This window comes from Bos taurus, chromosome 1, assembly GCF_002263795.3.
Source record: "Bos taurus isolate L1 Dominette 01449 registration number 42190680 breed Hereford chromosome 1, ARS-UCD2.0, whole genome shotgun sequence".
Lineage (NCBI taxonomy): Eukaryota > Metazoa > Chordata > Mammalia > Artiodactyla > Bovidae > Bos > Bos taurus.
Genome location: NC_037328.1, coordinates 110,624,808 through 110,641,866, shown reverse-complemented (window position 1 = coordinate 110,641,866; position 17,059 = coordinate 110,624,808). Strand labels below are relative to the sequence as shown.

General features: G+C 37.1%; 1 protein-coding gene across 3 annotated transcripts in view; it reads left to right on the top strand.

Moving 5' to 3' along the window:
- LEKR1 (leucine, glutamate and lysine rich 1) overlaps positions 1 to 17,059 on the top strand; it is a 214,155-nt gene that overhangs the window by 138,085 nt on the left and 59,011 nt on the right. For all 3 annotated transcript variants that reach the window (XM_059888819.1, XM_024995787.2, XM_010801455.4), the window contains one exon: positions 2 to 205. In XM_059888819.1, the coding sequence (XP_059744802.1) occupies positions 2 to 205 (204 nt within the window). The remainder of the gene's footprint in view (position 1; positions 206 to 17,059) is intronic.

Sequence of the window (17,059 nt, the reverse complement as noted above, 5' to 3'; positions counted from 1 at the left end):
GGCACACCAGATTGCTTAAAGAAAAAGAAGACTCTTTAATGACTTGTCAACAAATATATAAAACTTTACAGGAAGAACTGACTGCAAAAGAAAGGCAAGAAGATGACTTAAAAAGAAGAATTAATCTTGCAGAAAATGAACTGGAAATAACCAAAACTCTTCTGAATCAGACAAAGGAAGAAGTTGTAACACTGAAAAGTGAAAGGTACAGTCAAGAATAATTTCTTCCAAATATATTTTATGTTTAAGTCAGTAATCCATATATATTTAAAACATCAGGGTCCTATATATTTTGATAACAGTGAAATCTAAGATTAAAGATACATTTCACATGAAAGGTCATCCTATCCTACCACCCCATTTTACAGGTGATTAAACTGAACCCCAAACTGGTTAAAGGACTTGCTTAACTTCACTGAGTTAGTACAAGTAGGATGGAACCCACATGGCATTTGGTGTTAGATTTTTTGTTGCATTGAAAAGATCATGTGTGGTACTTACACTACTAAATTTCACTTATGCCAGTAATTTTTGAATTCTGTCATCTTCCAACAGAAAAACATCTCTTTATCACTTTTTCCTTTGTAAGCTCCTACTTTTCTTCTTTCTTTGTTATTTGTCAACACCTCATATTGAAGACTCCCCAAAAGCACAGATACTTCTGGTATTGAGTTAATATCAAAGATACTAAGAAGCATATTCCTCCAACCATCCTGGATATTTTTGCTCAGTTACTTTGTCTTTACTTATCTGTACTTAATATCTCAACCGTGCTTTCTTTCAGTTTTCATTTGCCTGATAATATCTTTTATTATTTGAATCCTTTTGTTTTAAATCCATATTGGTATATAGCATAATGTTAGGGGTTTTCCTTTTGTTTTGAATTCATATTGGTATATAGCATAATGCTAGGGGTTTTGTTGGCTTTTATTAAATCTAGGAGTCTTTAATGGGAGGTATTATGCCAATTACATATTCCATAAGAATACAAGTTTCATGAGGATAAGAATTTTTGTCTTGTATTATTCTCTGTGTATAGAAGGCATAATTAGATATTTGTTTTTCATTTTTTCTGTCATTTTTCATTTTATTCATTTTATTTTATGAGTATTTGATTGCTTTCTATTTAGAAGATTTATAATCTTGTTTTTGTTCTTTCTGAAGGCAGCTGTTTGCTCCCAGAGGTGGAGTTTGGGAGTGAGGCCTTGGAAGTGGATAGCAGGCACCTTAGAATTAGGTTGTCTCCGAACTTTCTCACCAACACTATGCCCTGGATTGTATCTGTGTCTACTCCAAGCTAGTCAGAGGTCTGTCTAGTTCACAGAGGAACAAGGTTTATCTCTTGTCTCCCCTGAGATAATATTAATTTACTTCTCTTTGGTTGAGTTAGATGAACAATTGCAGAGCTTATTGCCACCCACCACTTATTCCTCCACCCTGCTACACCAGTAACATGCCTTTTGCTAAGGTGTTGCATCTTGTAGTTCTGTGAGTCTTCATCCCACCCCAACTTCTGCCATTTCACAATTTTCTCATTGTTAATCCCAGTACATATTAGAAGCAGCAATTTTATAAGCAGGAAATTTGCAAGAGCCAGATTTACTAATAGTAACAAGAAGTGATGGCAGCTGAAAGACCGACCATGCATAAGAAGAAAGAAAAACTAAGTGCAAACAAATATCTTTAAAAGCATTGCAGTTAGGCCTAATATGCAACAGAGACAAGCACCCCTACACATACCAGTAATCTTGAGTGCCCCTTTGTTTATAGATCGTGTGTGCTGTGCGTGCCCAGTCACTTCAGTCATGTCCAACTCTTTGCGACCCTATAGACTGTGGCCCACCAGTCTGCTCTGTCCATGGGATTCTCCAGGCAAGAATACTGGAGTTGGTTGCCAGGCCCTCCTCTGGGGGATTTTCCCACCCCAGGGACTGAACACATCTCCTCCATTGCAGGCGGATTCTTTTCTGCTGAGCCACTGCGGAAGCCCGTGTTTATAGTATGGGTTAATAATTAATGGCCATAATGATGACTGCATCAGAAAGATTAAAATCAGCTATATACTCTATGTATATGAAAGGTACAGAATACCCCACTTCCAGTGATGTCAGATTAATTAGATCTAGCTGTTTATCCAGATGAATTCTGTCTCCTTCATAGTGGTCATTGAGAAGATTCTGTCTTTGTTCAAACATTTCTGGAACTCTTTTCTGAGGATTGGCTTAAGTGTGCATGTTTTAGAATATCCTCAGTATGATGAATCTTTGACCTTTAGGAGTGAATTTGATTTTTAAAACAATCTCAATAGTTCCAGTGAAAGCAAGTTCAAGGAGAATGATGGGAAATCAATCTGGGAAATATCATTGGGGATTACAAATAAAGTAAAATGTTTTCTCTTTTTTTGTATGCTTAACAAACTATCTCTGGCAGCAATTTGAAGATGGCTGTTTCATGAATGTTTTCAGGATTAACAACATTATTAGAATAAATATAGAGCTTTCTTAGGGGACTGTTTGCTTTGAAATAGCATACCAAATTTGCTGTTTTCTTTCTTTTTTTTAAATTTAGTATGACTCTAACCTTATCTTCTATTATAAGTGTTAAAGATAATTTAAGTTTTCTGAGAATAGAGACATCACTGGACTATTTTCTCCTCTTCTTTTCCTCTCTTCCCCGCCCCTCTTTTTTCCCTCTTACTGTTTTTCTTTCTTTATTCTCTATACTTTAGTCTATTAAAAAGCAGGCAAGATATTCCTTAGTTGTTTAGTGGCACCAAATGTACTGACATAATGTCTGTCACATAATAAAAATTAATATGTGCTTGTAGCCCAGTAAGTTATTGTATTATCATAGGATTACTCCTAGATAGAAGCACTGTCTTTTTTTTCCTTGTCCAGGGTTTCCTTCACATTTTGTCTGCCTTGTCTTTTATTATATCCTCAGAATCTGGTACATGTATCCACTCAGTAAGTATCTGTGGGGTGGATGAATAACTTGCTTTGGGTAATTCAGCTAACTAACAATTATTTGTTGAGCATTTACTATATGCCAGGTACTCTGTACCCTGGGGATACAGTGGTGAATCTGAAACATTCCTTTCCTCTAAAGCTTACATTCTAATGAGAGAGACAAACAGTAACAAATAAATAAAGTAGAGAACTAACCAGAATAATTATACATTGTGATAACAGATATAAAGTAAAGGGGTGTTGTAGTAGAGACAGCAAGAAGGGATATCTGCTTTGGAAAGGGTGATTGTAAAAGTAACTTCCAAAATGATGCATAAAGGAAGACAAGTAGAGGTTCCCATGCCAAGGGCCAGGGAAAAGTTTTACAAGTGATAAATGAGCTTGGTGAGTTCTCAGAAGTGGCAGTGTGACTTGAAGCCTAGCAGATATGAGGGACACGGGGGAGGGCCAGGTCGTGCAGGGCCTCACAAGCCTGTTGTAGTACAGGTATTAGTTCCAGTGCGATGAAAAGAAACGACTGGAGGGATTTAAGCAGAGGAATAACACTGTGGAAGGATCACTCTGACTGCTGAGTGGAGAAGGGATTGGCAATAGGCAGTAGGAGCAAGTCAGGTCATTTACTGTTTTGATACTAATCAAAGGGTTTTGTACCAAGCAGATGAGAGCAAATAGCCAGGGGCTTACTCCATGTTGAGCCAGAGGAAGATGGGAGAGCCAGGGTAAAAAGACATCCTTAAGAACAAGTGACCTTTCAGAGGCTTTGACATTACTGTCTAAACCTGCCTCAAAATTTTGACTTCATAGGCAAGCTGTTATCCTGCCCCTTTCCTGTCTCTGTTTTGGTTCTTTGTCCTCCCCTCCTATGATCATGTGACAGCAGATATTCCTTAAAGTTTATAGATGAACTTGGCTTTCCTCTCTCCACTTTCTTTCCCCAGTTAACTGTCTCTCAACTGAGCAAATTTGCTCTTGGAGCTCTGGTTTGAAGTACCAGTGGAATTTCTAAATAGAGGTATCCTTAAGCAATTGGAGATGTGAAAGTCCTTCCAGAAAAAGAAGCTGGGCTCAGGAAAAAAAAAAAAAAAAAACTTAAAATAGGGATATTTGATGAGACCCATAGAGATTCTAATTGAGTAGAACTAGGCGGTGCCTGGGAATCTGCCACACAGCAAGGTCCCAAACCTCTGCCTTGGAAAGACAGCAACCAACAGGCTACAAGATGTGCTCTCCAGAGGCCAGAGCCCAGCTCGCTTAGGGTACCAGGGTGGGCTTTGCAAATTCAGGCACTCTTCCCACACTGCCCCTCCTTCTTCTCCCCTCCCCACAGCAGAGCTGTTTGCCATGGTTGCACTGGGACCATTATGGAAAGTGTGAGACTTATAAGCTATGTAGCTTTAGAAGAGGAGGAAAAAAGATATGAAAAGCCAGAACTGGCTCTAGAAAAAAATTGGCAGAATTTCTGAATTTGGAGCAGGAAAGGAGTTAGTGACTAGGAAATAATTCATCCTTAATACAAATCTAATTAATTATGTATTGCTTTGTCCTCCACACTCAGCTGAGGAGGCTCCCTTAGGAGAAGAGGCTCCACTGGAAGGAAGAGAAGTAGGTCCTCAAGATCCTAGATGCTCGGGGTAGAGAAGGTCTGGCCAGCTTGGTCACAGGCACACTGGGGCTAGAGAGAGGGGTCTCCTCGGGGCATGGCACAGGAACAGTGTCAGAGAAAAGTGTGGCTGTTTTTAAAATTCTGTGTAAAGAGAGGCCTCAACTGTCCTGCTTCCAGGCTATAAGGTCTCTTACGCCAAGGCCAGAACTCGACCTGGAAACATGAATTTGTGACACCACTTCAAAAGTATTACAGATTAAATAGGGTTTTATGGGCTGGCCTGCAAACCTAATTCCTTTTTGGAAAATTACTGCTATAGTAAAATGTGTTGGGAATTTCCTGTAACCAACTTACAAATACATTTTAGAAGAACATATGTGTTTAAACTTGAAGGCTGCCCATGTATAACACTGAGAAATTCATTTACGAGTAATGTGTGACCTACAGTGGTACCACTGAGACACGCAGCTGTTTGTAACAGCTCACGCCATATACCTTCATCCCCAGGAGCTGTGTAGGCCCTATCTTGGTAAATTCCAAGAAAAAAATATAGAATTATTGTGATTTATTTGCCAATAACATGACAGGATTAGTGAAGAATGTTGTTGGAGGAAAAGCTTCATTGTGACCAAAGTTAGGTGCAATTTTGTGAAATAAATAATATCTATCTGTATCTCAAGCTATCTAGCTCTTTACCTACCTTAACTGAAATTTACCTAATTGCTCCCTGTCCCCCCAAAGCATATGTTTGAGGCTGTAGGGAAGGATTTTATTCCCCTTCTCACACACACATTAACTTCTTTCGCAATTTATTCATCCTCTTCTCTTTCTCTTTTATAATTGAGAGCTATAGACCCTCACCTCAGAAAAATAGACACAAAGCCTGGCAAATTATTTCAGGAGATTCATGGAGTTTCCTGTTCTCCTGTATATGACATGACCCCTTGATTAAACATATCTGCTTCTCCAGGCTCTCTCTTCCCCATTCCTTCTTTTCTTTGTTCTCGCCTCCCCTGTTTCTCCCTCTCAAGCTCTCTCACCAGCCCCAGGTTTCACAGTCGTGGGGAGCCCTCTGAATGCTTCTGTGGACATGATTTTGTTTTCACACAGCCCCAAGCAAATGCATCATTGTGTGGTACTCATTAGAAGGAATCAGGAATCTGAAAACCATCCTGAACTCTGCTCTCCTTACCACTTGCCACAGAGGAAAGAGCTTATTTTTCCTGTATAATTGTGCCATTCCCTCTTCACCAAGCCCTGTGTCCCTATGTCTGGTCTAACTCAGAAGGAGCTTTTCTTCTAATTCACCAACCCAGAGGGAAAGCCATTTTCAAATTTGCACAAAGACTATGGCCAGCAGAGTTGTGGCCCTCTCTTTAGAAGCAGGTATTATTTTCCACATTTTTCTCTTGAGGAAACTGAGGCTAAGCAAGGCTAAGTGTCTCGCTCAGGTTAACATAGTTAGCAAAGACAGAATTCAAAATCTGTTGTATCTAGCTTTTAACCCATGCTCCCCCCACTACAGTTTATATAGTTCTCTTAGCGTTTGTCCTGAAGGGATCCATTCTGTCAGCTTCTCTTTCTCAATCATGTTGTAACACTGAATCTTCAGGGATCTTCCAGCCCTGCAGAAAGCAGAAAATCCCAGAGTACCCCCTCTCCCCTTCCCCTTGCTTTCTTACCCCACCTCTCCACTCTTCCAGGATTCTTTCATTCATTTAATAAATATAATGTGGTGACTTTTGTCTTCCTTTCTGTAGTGCCTTGACAAAATCAGAAGTAGAACTATATCTTCAAAACAGAAGTAGAATAAAAACATTTCACAACACATTCTATAAAAAGATAAACTTGGTGTTTAGTTACTTTTTTGAGGTTTATCATACTTTCATGAAGGCTAGAAGCAATAACAATATAAAAAAGGATGAGGAAGCAAGGTTTCAAGGGTTCTGTTACCTCGTAGTAGTGTGACTTCAGTTCAGTTCAGTTCAATCGCTCAGTCGTGTCTGACTCTTTGCGACCCCATGAATCGCAGCACGTCAGGCCTCCCTGTCCATCACCAACTCCCGGAGTTCACTCAGACTCACATCCATCGAGTCAGTGATGCCATCCAGCCATCTCATCCTCTGTCATCCCCTTCTCCTCCTGCCCCCAATCCCTCCCAGCATCAGAGTCTTTTCCAATGAGTCAACTCATCGCATGAGGTAGCCAAAGTACTGGAGTTTCAGCTTCAGCATCATTCCTTCCAAAGAAATCCCAGGGCTGATCTCCTTCAGAATGGACTGGTTGGATCTCCTTGCAGTCCAAGGGACTCTCAGGAGTCTTCTCCAACACCACAGTTCAAAAGCATCAATTCTTCGGCGCTCAGCCTTCTTCACAGTACAACTCTCACATCCATACATGACCACTGGAAAAACCATAGCCTTGACTAGACGGACCTTTGTTGGCAAAGTAATGTCTCTGCTTTTCAATATGCTTTCTAGGTTGGTCATAACTTTCCTTCCAAGGAGTAAGCGTCTTTTAATTTCATGGCTGCAATCACCATCTGCAGTGATTTTGGAGCCCAAAAAAATAAAGTCTGACACCGTTTCCACTGTTTCCCCATCTATTTCCCATGAAGTGACGGGACCAGATGCCATGATCTTCGTTTTCTGAATGCTGAGCTTTAAGCCAAGTTTTTCACTCTCCACTTTCACTTTCATGAAGAGGCTTTTGAGTTCCTCTTCACTTTCTGCCATAAGGGTGGTGTCATCTGCATATCTGAGGTTATTGATATTTCTCCTGGCAATCTTGATTCCAGCTTGTGCTTCTTCCAGTCCAGCGTTTCTCATGATGTACTCTGCATATAAGTTAAATAAGCAGGGTGACAACGTACAGCCTTGATGTACTCCTTTTCCTATTTGGAACCAATCTGTTGTTCCATGTCCAGTTCTAACTGTTGCTTCGTGACCTGCATACAGATTTCTCAAGAGGCAGGTCAGGTGGTCTGGTATTCCCATCTCTTTCAGAATTTTCCATAGTTTATTGTGATCCACACAGTCAAAGGCTTTGGCATAGTCAATAAAGCAGAAATATATGTTTTTCTGGAACTCTCTTGCTTTTTCCACAGTCCAGCGGATGTTGGCAATTTGATTTCTGTTTCCTCTGCCTTTTCTAAATTGAATATTGAAAGAATGGACTTTTAAGTTAAGCAAACATAAATTTAAATCCCAACTTGACCAGTGTCAAGTTTGGACAACTAGCTTAACCATTTTAAGGGTCATTGTCATTTTCTGTAAAATGGGCATATTAATAACAGCTACCTGCTTGTAAAAATTAAAGCATCTAGTATCATGCCTAGTAGGTTCCTTCTTGTTCATCTTCCCTTAGGTTGTTAACCTCTTAAAGCATCATATTTTATTAATTTTTATACCCTGCACTGGTGATTTAGATATTCAGTGAATATCTGTTGAGTTCAGTATTATCTGCTTTACTTTTAAAGTTGTAAAGATTAGTCCATGGAGTGGTTTATTTTGGATGCACTTCTGTTAGTTTAAAGCATTAAGAAATGAAGTGTTCTAGTAATATCATTCTAAAATAACAAATCTCATCTGATATTTTCCCCCAGACTTACCTCTTTCTCTGATTTCCTGTCTATCAATAACTTTCAGAACAAGAGACTTGCCAAACTTCTTATGATATCACAGACACTACTTTTAACAGAGGCAGAGTTTGTGCAAAATCAAAATTGTCTCTTTGATTGACAATGTGAAGACATCGCTAAAAGAACAACTTGTGAAACAGAATTTAAAGCTGTCATTTGGCATTATGGTTTGACATTTGTTTGCAGTTATGTTTTTAACTACAATTAAGGGAATCTAGCTTTTTGCATATATGTATGAAATTAGATTCACATTTTCTTTTTACTCTAAGAATTTAAAAGTTAAAAGTTTTTTTAAATAAATACTCAATTGTGAGTAGATCCAAATTTTCCTATTAGGCGAACCCCAAATGTTGTTTTTGAAATGTATTGATAATACAGGGAAGAGAGCCCTAAGCTGGTATAAGCTTGAACCAGCTCTGCCTCTTGTGAATCATGTCACTTTAGATAGTCATTTACTACTCAGGATCTTCTAAAAATTAGGGAATTGCATTAATGTATCAGCAAATGGCAAGAAAGAATGACTATATCCCTAGAGCCTGAAACAGTGCCTGATACATAGTGGGTACTCAATAAATATTTGCTGGTTGGATGTATGGATGAATGGGAATGAATTTAATCCCAGCCAAACCACTGATCACAGAATTTAAAACTTGGAAGCTCTCATTGCTAGCAAGTCAGCTTCTGACTTGCCAAGTATCAATTCAGACTCCTGGATTCTAGAGATGACCTTCTTTATTAGATTCTTAGTAAAATCCAAATATAGGACCTGAATCTGTGTTGTTTCTTATTATTCTAAAGCATCAATATCTCTAGAACTGGTTCTACAGAGGAAATTGGATATGTGTATGATATTCAAAAATAGTTACACATTTTCAGCTTTTTAATATATGAATATACCTCTAACAATATTTTATTTCTTGAAATCCTCTAGGTTTCTCCCAGAAAGTCTCACTAGAGTAAAAGTCAAAACTTCATAGTTTCTTTCAAGACAAGAGTGGTTTTTCTTTTTCAGTGTCTTAAGATGGTTTTATATTCCTGAATAATGTGCAAGCTCTTTCTTGAGTGTACTATATAAGTGTGTTTTTATTTTTAGTATCAAGATTATCTTTTTCATACATATAATCATCTCTGTATACATTACTCAGTGCCCAGCCCATGGTAATCAAGGACAGCATGTTTGCAACATCATGTGTAATCATTCTTTCTGTCTTGTCTCATTAGAGAATTGCACTGAAGAGTCAAGAACAGAGACTCAGCAGGAATCAAAGAGATATGAAAGTCCTAATTTCTGTAGCTATAATATCAAGCAAAATTATCATCCCACACAAGTTCATAAATTTTCTAACAGTTCTCAAAACATCTTATATTTTGTGGAAATGTCATAAAAAAATCACAACTCTGTCAATTTCATGAATGACTATCACTTCATTAACATTGTTTGAACCTTGGCTTACCATATTTTAACTTCTATAATCTACTAGCCTTTCAGTTTTTATTCTAAACAGATAGATACACATATAACCCATTGTACTGGGTCCATTGGAGGAATGTATGTGAAATGGATTCTACTTTTGTTGATATCAAAATTATAACTGTCTCCAAGAGACTAAAATTCAAGCACCTCAAATATTCAATACCATCCATTTAATAGTAAAGGTAACTTCTAATGTACTCATAGGCACCCATCTGAAAATGTTCACTGGAATTTTCTAATCAATAAAACCTCTTTTCCAATAGGAAACCTGCCTTATGCCATATTTACACACTCTGTGGATTAGAATATGAATATCTTTGAAGGCAATTATTTAGCCCACCACAACTGTGACAAGTTAAAGATAGCTATTATCAACCCTAGAGCAACCATGAAATAAAGCTAAACAGAGAGTTATAACTAATATGGCAACAAAGCAGATGCAAGTGAATCATAAGCCATATGTTGTTGTTGTTGTTGAGTCTCTAAAACTCTTTGCAACTCATGGACTGCAGTACACCAGGCTTCCTTGTCTTTCACTGTCTCCCAGAGTTTGCTCAGATTCATGTCCATTGAGTCAGTGATGCTATCCAAAGAAGGCAAAGAAGGCAAAGCAAACAACAGATGGGACAAATAGGCAAGATAATGGATTTAAGTCTACTCTGTCACAATTCAATTAAATGTAAATTGTCTAAGCTTTAAAAGACAGAGATTTTCAAATTGAAAATGAGTATACTACCCAAAGCAATTTATAGATTCAATGCAACCCCTATCAAGCTACCAACGGTATTCTTCCCAGAACTAGAACAAATAATTTCACAATTTGTATGGAAATACAAAAAACCTCTAATAGCCAAAGCTATCTTGAGAAAGAAGAATGGAACTGGAGGAATCAACCTGCCTGACTTCAAGCTCTACTACAAAGCCACAGTCATCAAGACAGTATGGTACTGGCACAAAGACAGAAATATAGATCAATGGAACAAAATAGAAAGCCCAGAGATTAATCCACGCACATATGGACACCTTATCTTTGACAAAGGAGGCAAGAATATACAGTGGAGAAAAAACAATCTCTTTAACAAGTGGTGCTGGGAAAACTGGTCAACCACTTGTAAAAGAATGAAACTAGAACACTTTCTAACACCATACACAAAAATAAACTCAAAATGGATTAAAGATCTCAACGTAAGACCAGAAACTATAAAACTCCTAGAGGAGAACATAGGCAAAACACTCTCCGACATACATCACAGCAGGATCCTCTATGACCCGCCTCCCAGAATATTGGAAATAAAAACAAAAATAAACAAATGGGACCTAATTAAACTTAAAAGCTTCTGCACAACAAAGGAAACTATAAGCAAGGTGAAAAGACAGCCTTCAGAATGGGAGAAAATAATAGCAAATGAAGCAACAGACAAACAACTAATCTCAAAAATATACAAGCAATACCTACAGCTCAATTCCAGAAAAATAAATGACCCAATCAAAAAATGGGCCAAAGACCTAAATAGACATTTCTCCAAAGAAGACATACAGATGGCTAACAAACACATGAAAAGATGCTCAACATCACTCATTATCAGAGAAATGCAAATCAAAACCACTATGAGGTACCATTTCACGCCAGTCAGAATGGCTGCGATCCAAAAGTCTACAAGCAATAAATGCTGGAGAGGGTGTGGAGAAAAGGGAACCCTCTTACACTGTTGGTGGGAATGCAAACTAGTACAGCCACTATGGAGAACAGTGTGGAGATTCCTTAAAAAACTGGAAATAGAACTGCCTTATGATCCAGCAATCCCACTGCTGGGCATACACACTGAGGAAACCAGAAGGGAAAGAGACACGTGTACCCCAATGTTCATCGCAGCACTGTTTATAATAGCCAGGACATGGAAGCAACCTAGATGTCCATCAGCAGATGAATGGATAAGAAAGCAGTGGTACATATACACAATGGAGTATTACTCAGCCATTAAAAAGAATACATTTGAATCAGTTCTAATGAGGTGGATGAAACTGGAGCCTATTATACAGAGTGAAGTAAGCCAGAAGGAAAAACACCAATACAGTATACTAATGCATATATATGGAATTTAGAAAGAGGGTAACAATAACCCTGTGTACGAGACAGCAAAAGAGACACTGATGTATAGAACAGTCTTATGGACTCTGTGGGAGAGGGAGAGGGTGGGAAGATTTGGGAGAATGGCATTGAAACATGTAAAATATCATGTATGAAACGAGATGCCAGTCCAGGTTCGATGCACGATACTGGATGCTTGGGGCTAGTGCACTGGGACAACCCAGAGGGATGGTATGGGGAGGGAGGAGGGAGGGGGGGTTCAGGATGGGGAACACAGGTATACCTGTGGTGGATTCATTTTGATATTTGGCAAAACTAATACAATTATGTAAAGTTTAAAAATAAAATAAAATTAAAAAAAAAAGAACCCAAGATAAACATAAGAAAGTAAATTATAAAGATCAGAGCAGAAGTCAGTGACATAGGAAACAAAAACAATACAGGATATCGATTTAAAAATCAGTTTCTTTAAGGAGGTCAATAACATTAATAAACCTCATGTCAGATTCACCAGGACAAAAGAGAGAAGACAAAAATTTACCAATATCAGAAATGAGAGCAGTGACATTATGTTCTTCAGATCTGAATACATTAATAGAGGAATATATTTTAAACAACCTTATGCCATTATTTTTTTCATTCAAAAATATTGCTAAAAAATTCTACCCATCACCTGAGCCTTCAGTGAGTCTTGGTAATAGCATCAAAAATCACTGATCATGGATCATCATAAATATAATAAACATGAAAAATTTGAAATATTGGCAAGAATTACCAAAATGTGACACAAAGTGAGCAAATGCTGTTGGAAAAATGGCACCACAAAGCCATTTGCTTGACTATGCCATTAACTTTGACTGCTCTGAAAAAATGGACACAGTTTTTTGAAATACAAACTTCCAAAACTCACTAAAATGAAATAGATAACCTGAATTTAGAGTTTAAATTTTTTCCACAAAACAAACTTTAGGCCCAGAAGTTTTTTCAAGCATTTAAAGAAGAAACAGTACTAATTCTACTTAAACTCTTCCACAAAATTAAAGAAGAAGGAATAGTTAACTTATTTTATGAGGCCACTATTACCTTGATACCAAAATATGACAAAAACATTATAAGCAAATTAACAGACCAACATCTGCCATGAGCATAGATGCAAAAATTCTAAAGAAAAATTTGGCAAATTGAATCTAGCAACATGAAAAGTGAAAGAAATCATGAATGTGTGGGGTTTATCTCAAGGATGCAAGATCGGTTTAACATTCAAAAATCAATTATTGTTATTCAAAAATTTAAAAAGAAAAACTATGATTATGTCAGTAGAAACAAAACAAGTTGGCAAAATGCAATGTTTGTCCCTAAATTTTTTAAAAAACCTCAGAAGAGTAGGAATAGAGGAGAACTTCTTCAGATTGATACAAGGCATCTACAAAAACCTACAGATAACATCATACTTAATAATGATAGACTGTATACTCTCCTCCTAAGATTAAGATCAAGAAAAAAACATCCACTGTCATCAGTTCTGTTCATTGTGCTGAAAGTTCTAGTCAGTACAGTCAGGCAAGAAAAAGTAATATCAGACTGGAAAGGAAGAAATAAAATTTTGTATTCACAGATGATATGCCCACTAACATGAAAACTATAGAATCTACAAAAAAAGTTACTAATAGATGAACTATTATCTATAGTTCTATATATAGAAGAACTAATAGATGAGTCTGACAAAAAGTTACAAGGAAAAAAGTCAACATCCAAAACCCAAATTAATTCCTATATATTTTCACAGAACAATTGAAATTAAAAAGCTGTATGTATAAAAAATATTTCAAAACACATGAAATAGTGATGAATCTGACAAATAATGTGCCAGACCTATATATTAAAAACTACAAAACATTGATGAGATAAATTAAGAGGATCTAAATAAATGCAGAGAACAGAAGTCTCAGTGTTGTTCACATTTATGGATTTATAACTCAGTGCAATCACAATCAAACTTGCAGCAAACTTCGTGTAGAAATTAACAAGCTAATTCTGAAATTCATATAGAAATGCAAAGGACCTAGAAAAACAAAAATAACACTGAAAAAACTTTGAGCCGAAAGATTAAAGTCACTACCTGACTTCAAGATTTATTATAAAGCTATAAATAATCAAGGCAATGTGGAATTAGTCTCAAGATAGACAAATATTAATAGGTCAATGGAGCAGAATTAAGAATACAGAAATAGGCACACATGTGCCTAACTGATTTTCTACATGAGTGCCAAAGCAGGCCATTATAGAACATACAGTTTTTGTGACCATTGGTGGAACAAATGTATACCCATATGCAAAAAAACAAAACAAAACAAAACAAAACTTTGATTCATAGTGTGAAATATATATAGAGAGATTAATTCAAAATAGATCATAGATCTAAATACAGAACATAAAATTAAAAAACTTCTAGGAGAAAACAGGAGACATGTCTTTGTGACCTTAAATTAAGCAAAGATTTCTTAATATTCAAACCCAAAAGCAAAAAAACAAACAAACAAACCAAAAGCACAATCCATAAAGAAAAAAAACTTGATAAGTTAGACTTCATCAAAGGTAAAACTTCTGTTCTTTAAAAGGCATTGTTTAGAAAATGTAGACAAGCCATCATCATAGATTTGTACAATACATTGATATATGTCATAAAGGACTTGTTTTCAGAATATGTAGACTTATTTTCAGAATATGTATGAACTTTAGAAACTCAGGTGACCATAAACAACCAATAAAAAAAGAGCAGAAGATTTGACCAGATACTTCACCAAAATATACAGATGGCCCATAAACACATAAAAAAAGATACTCTACATCATTAGGCATTAGGGAAATGCAGAATAAAACCATAATGAGATACAACCACACACTTCTGTTTTTAAATATTTTTTATTTTTCTTTTTTGCCCACACCTCTTGACATGTGGGATCTTAGCTCCCAGACCAGGGGTTGAACCCATGCCTCCTGCTGTGGAAACATGGTGGCTTAACCCTGGACCTATAGGGAAGTCCCATGACCACACACTTTTAGAACAGCTAAAATTAAAAAGCCTGAACATTATCAGTTGTTGGTAAAATGTGGAAAGACTATACCTCTCATATTCTGCTGGCTGGAATGTAAAACAGTACAACGCTTTGGAAAACAGTATGAAAGTTTCTTAAAAAGTTTAATATACACGTACTTACCTTGCTACTTAGCCATTTCACACCTAGGTATTTACCCAAGAGAAATAAAGGGAAATATCCATACAAATACTTGTACACAGATATTAATAGCTATGTTTCTAAGAGCGAAACAACCTAAATGTCCATCAACAGATGAATGGATAAACAAATTGTGGTATATCCATTTGATGAAACATTACTCAGCAAAAAAAGATAATGAACTATTACTTCATGGTACAACATGGACAGATTGAAAAGGAATTATGCCAAGTAAAAGCTACCAAACAAAAAAGAATATACTGTATGATATATGGAGAATTTTTATAAAATTCTGAAAATACAAACCTATGTATAGACAGAAAGCCAGCTCTTGATTTCTGAGGGCAAGAAGGCAGGAGTGAAGGATTTTAAAAGGGCATGGTGAAACTTTGGGGGATAATAGAAATGTCATTATTTTGATTTTACACACATTATTTTGGTTTTGCACACATATGTTTATATATACCTTTAAAACTCATCCCTCTAGTATATGCTTTTAAAATGTATTTTATTGTTTTCAACTATATCGAAAAAAATCTGTTTTTTTTTTTAATTCTCTCAAAACCATTTCTCCTCCAAATCTATGGGTAGGAAATAAGTGGGAAAAAAGCTATCTCTCAATGGGGCAAAATCTCTAATGCCCCCTTCTGATGTGGTAAGACTGTATAATGAAAAAAAAAAAAGTACATCTCAGATAGGAAAGCCAGGAGCTGTGGTGAAAAATGGACTGAGAAATTACTCCCAAGTGAAAGAACCACAGTCTAAGCAAGTATTTTTCTTCACCTTCAGGGTAGAAATCCTCAGGTTGCTTCCAATAGGATTTCAGAGTTGTGATGGACTCCACAGGGTGCCAGTTGGTTTACTGTGCACCTCCTAATGATAGGACTACTGTCCACACCTGATTCACATCAAACATGTCCATTTGATTTGTTCTTGCCATGGAAATGTGAGAGAAGTGACATGCACTGATTTCTGAGCAGAAGCTTTAACAGATCCTATGTTTGGGCAATTTTTCTTTTCTGTCTGCCACAAAAACAGCATTCCCAGGTAGGAGTTGCTCCTTGGGCTACATCCCAGAACAAAACATGAGGAGTAGAGCAGCAGATGACATATAAGCAAAAAAATAAACTTTGACATTGTAAGCCTCTGAGATTACAGACATGTTGAGTTTTGGATGATTCTGAAATTAAAAGAGCAATCAGGTGGAGAGTTGGAAACATGAGTCAGATACTAACAGAACAGATGTGCAGTGGAGATAAAATCTGGGAGTTGTCAGCAACTATATTGCATTTTAACCATAGGCGTGGGTAAGATCAGTTAGAGAAAGGGGAGAGAGAGAGAAAAAGAGGCCCCAGAATGAAGTGCTGAGGAACATGAACATGTAATTGACAGGCAGATAAAGATGAGTCTGCAAAGGAGACAGGACTGGCCAAATATTTGGAAGAAAGCCACAAACGAGGTTTTAGTGTAATCCTACTTTTGCTGTCCTCATTCTTTTGTTCCTTCTGCTTCACTTCCTCTTCTCTAGCCTAGAGACTGCTGAGCAAGCATCAGAACCTGCTAGATCTGCCTCACATTTTAAAAGATAAATCTTCCTTTTATATTGCTGGATTTTGAGCCCCATCTGGACAGGGACCCTGTCCTCATGCACCTCTTTCTCTCCAGGGCTTGATGACACTGTCCTGTCCATAGTGTGCCTAGTGGGCAGGAAAGTCCACCCTGCTGCTTGCCAATTTCTTCTCCTTGGTCTTTCACTTTAATATTCTTTTCTCCTAATACCCATACTATTCTTGCTCAGGCTTTGTCACTATTTGTATAAATATTGAGTAGATACGTAAAGATTTAGATGGGTTTAAAGTGTGATGCTGGATCATTGAAAAAGCAAGAGAGTTCCAGAAAATCATCTATTTCTGCTTTATTGACTATGCCAAAGCCTTTGACTGTGTGGATCACAATAAACTGTGGAAAATTCTGAAAGAGATGGGAATACCAGACCACCTGACCTGCCTCTTGAGAAACCTGTATGCAGGTCAGGAAGCAACAGTTAG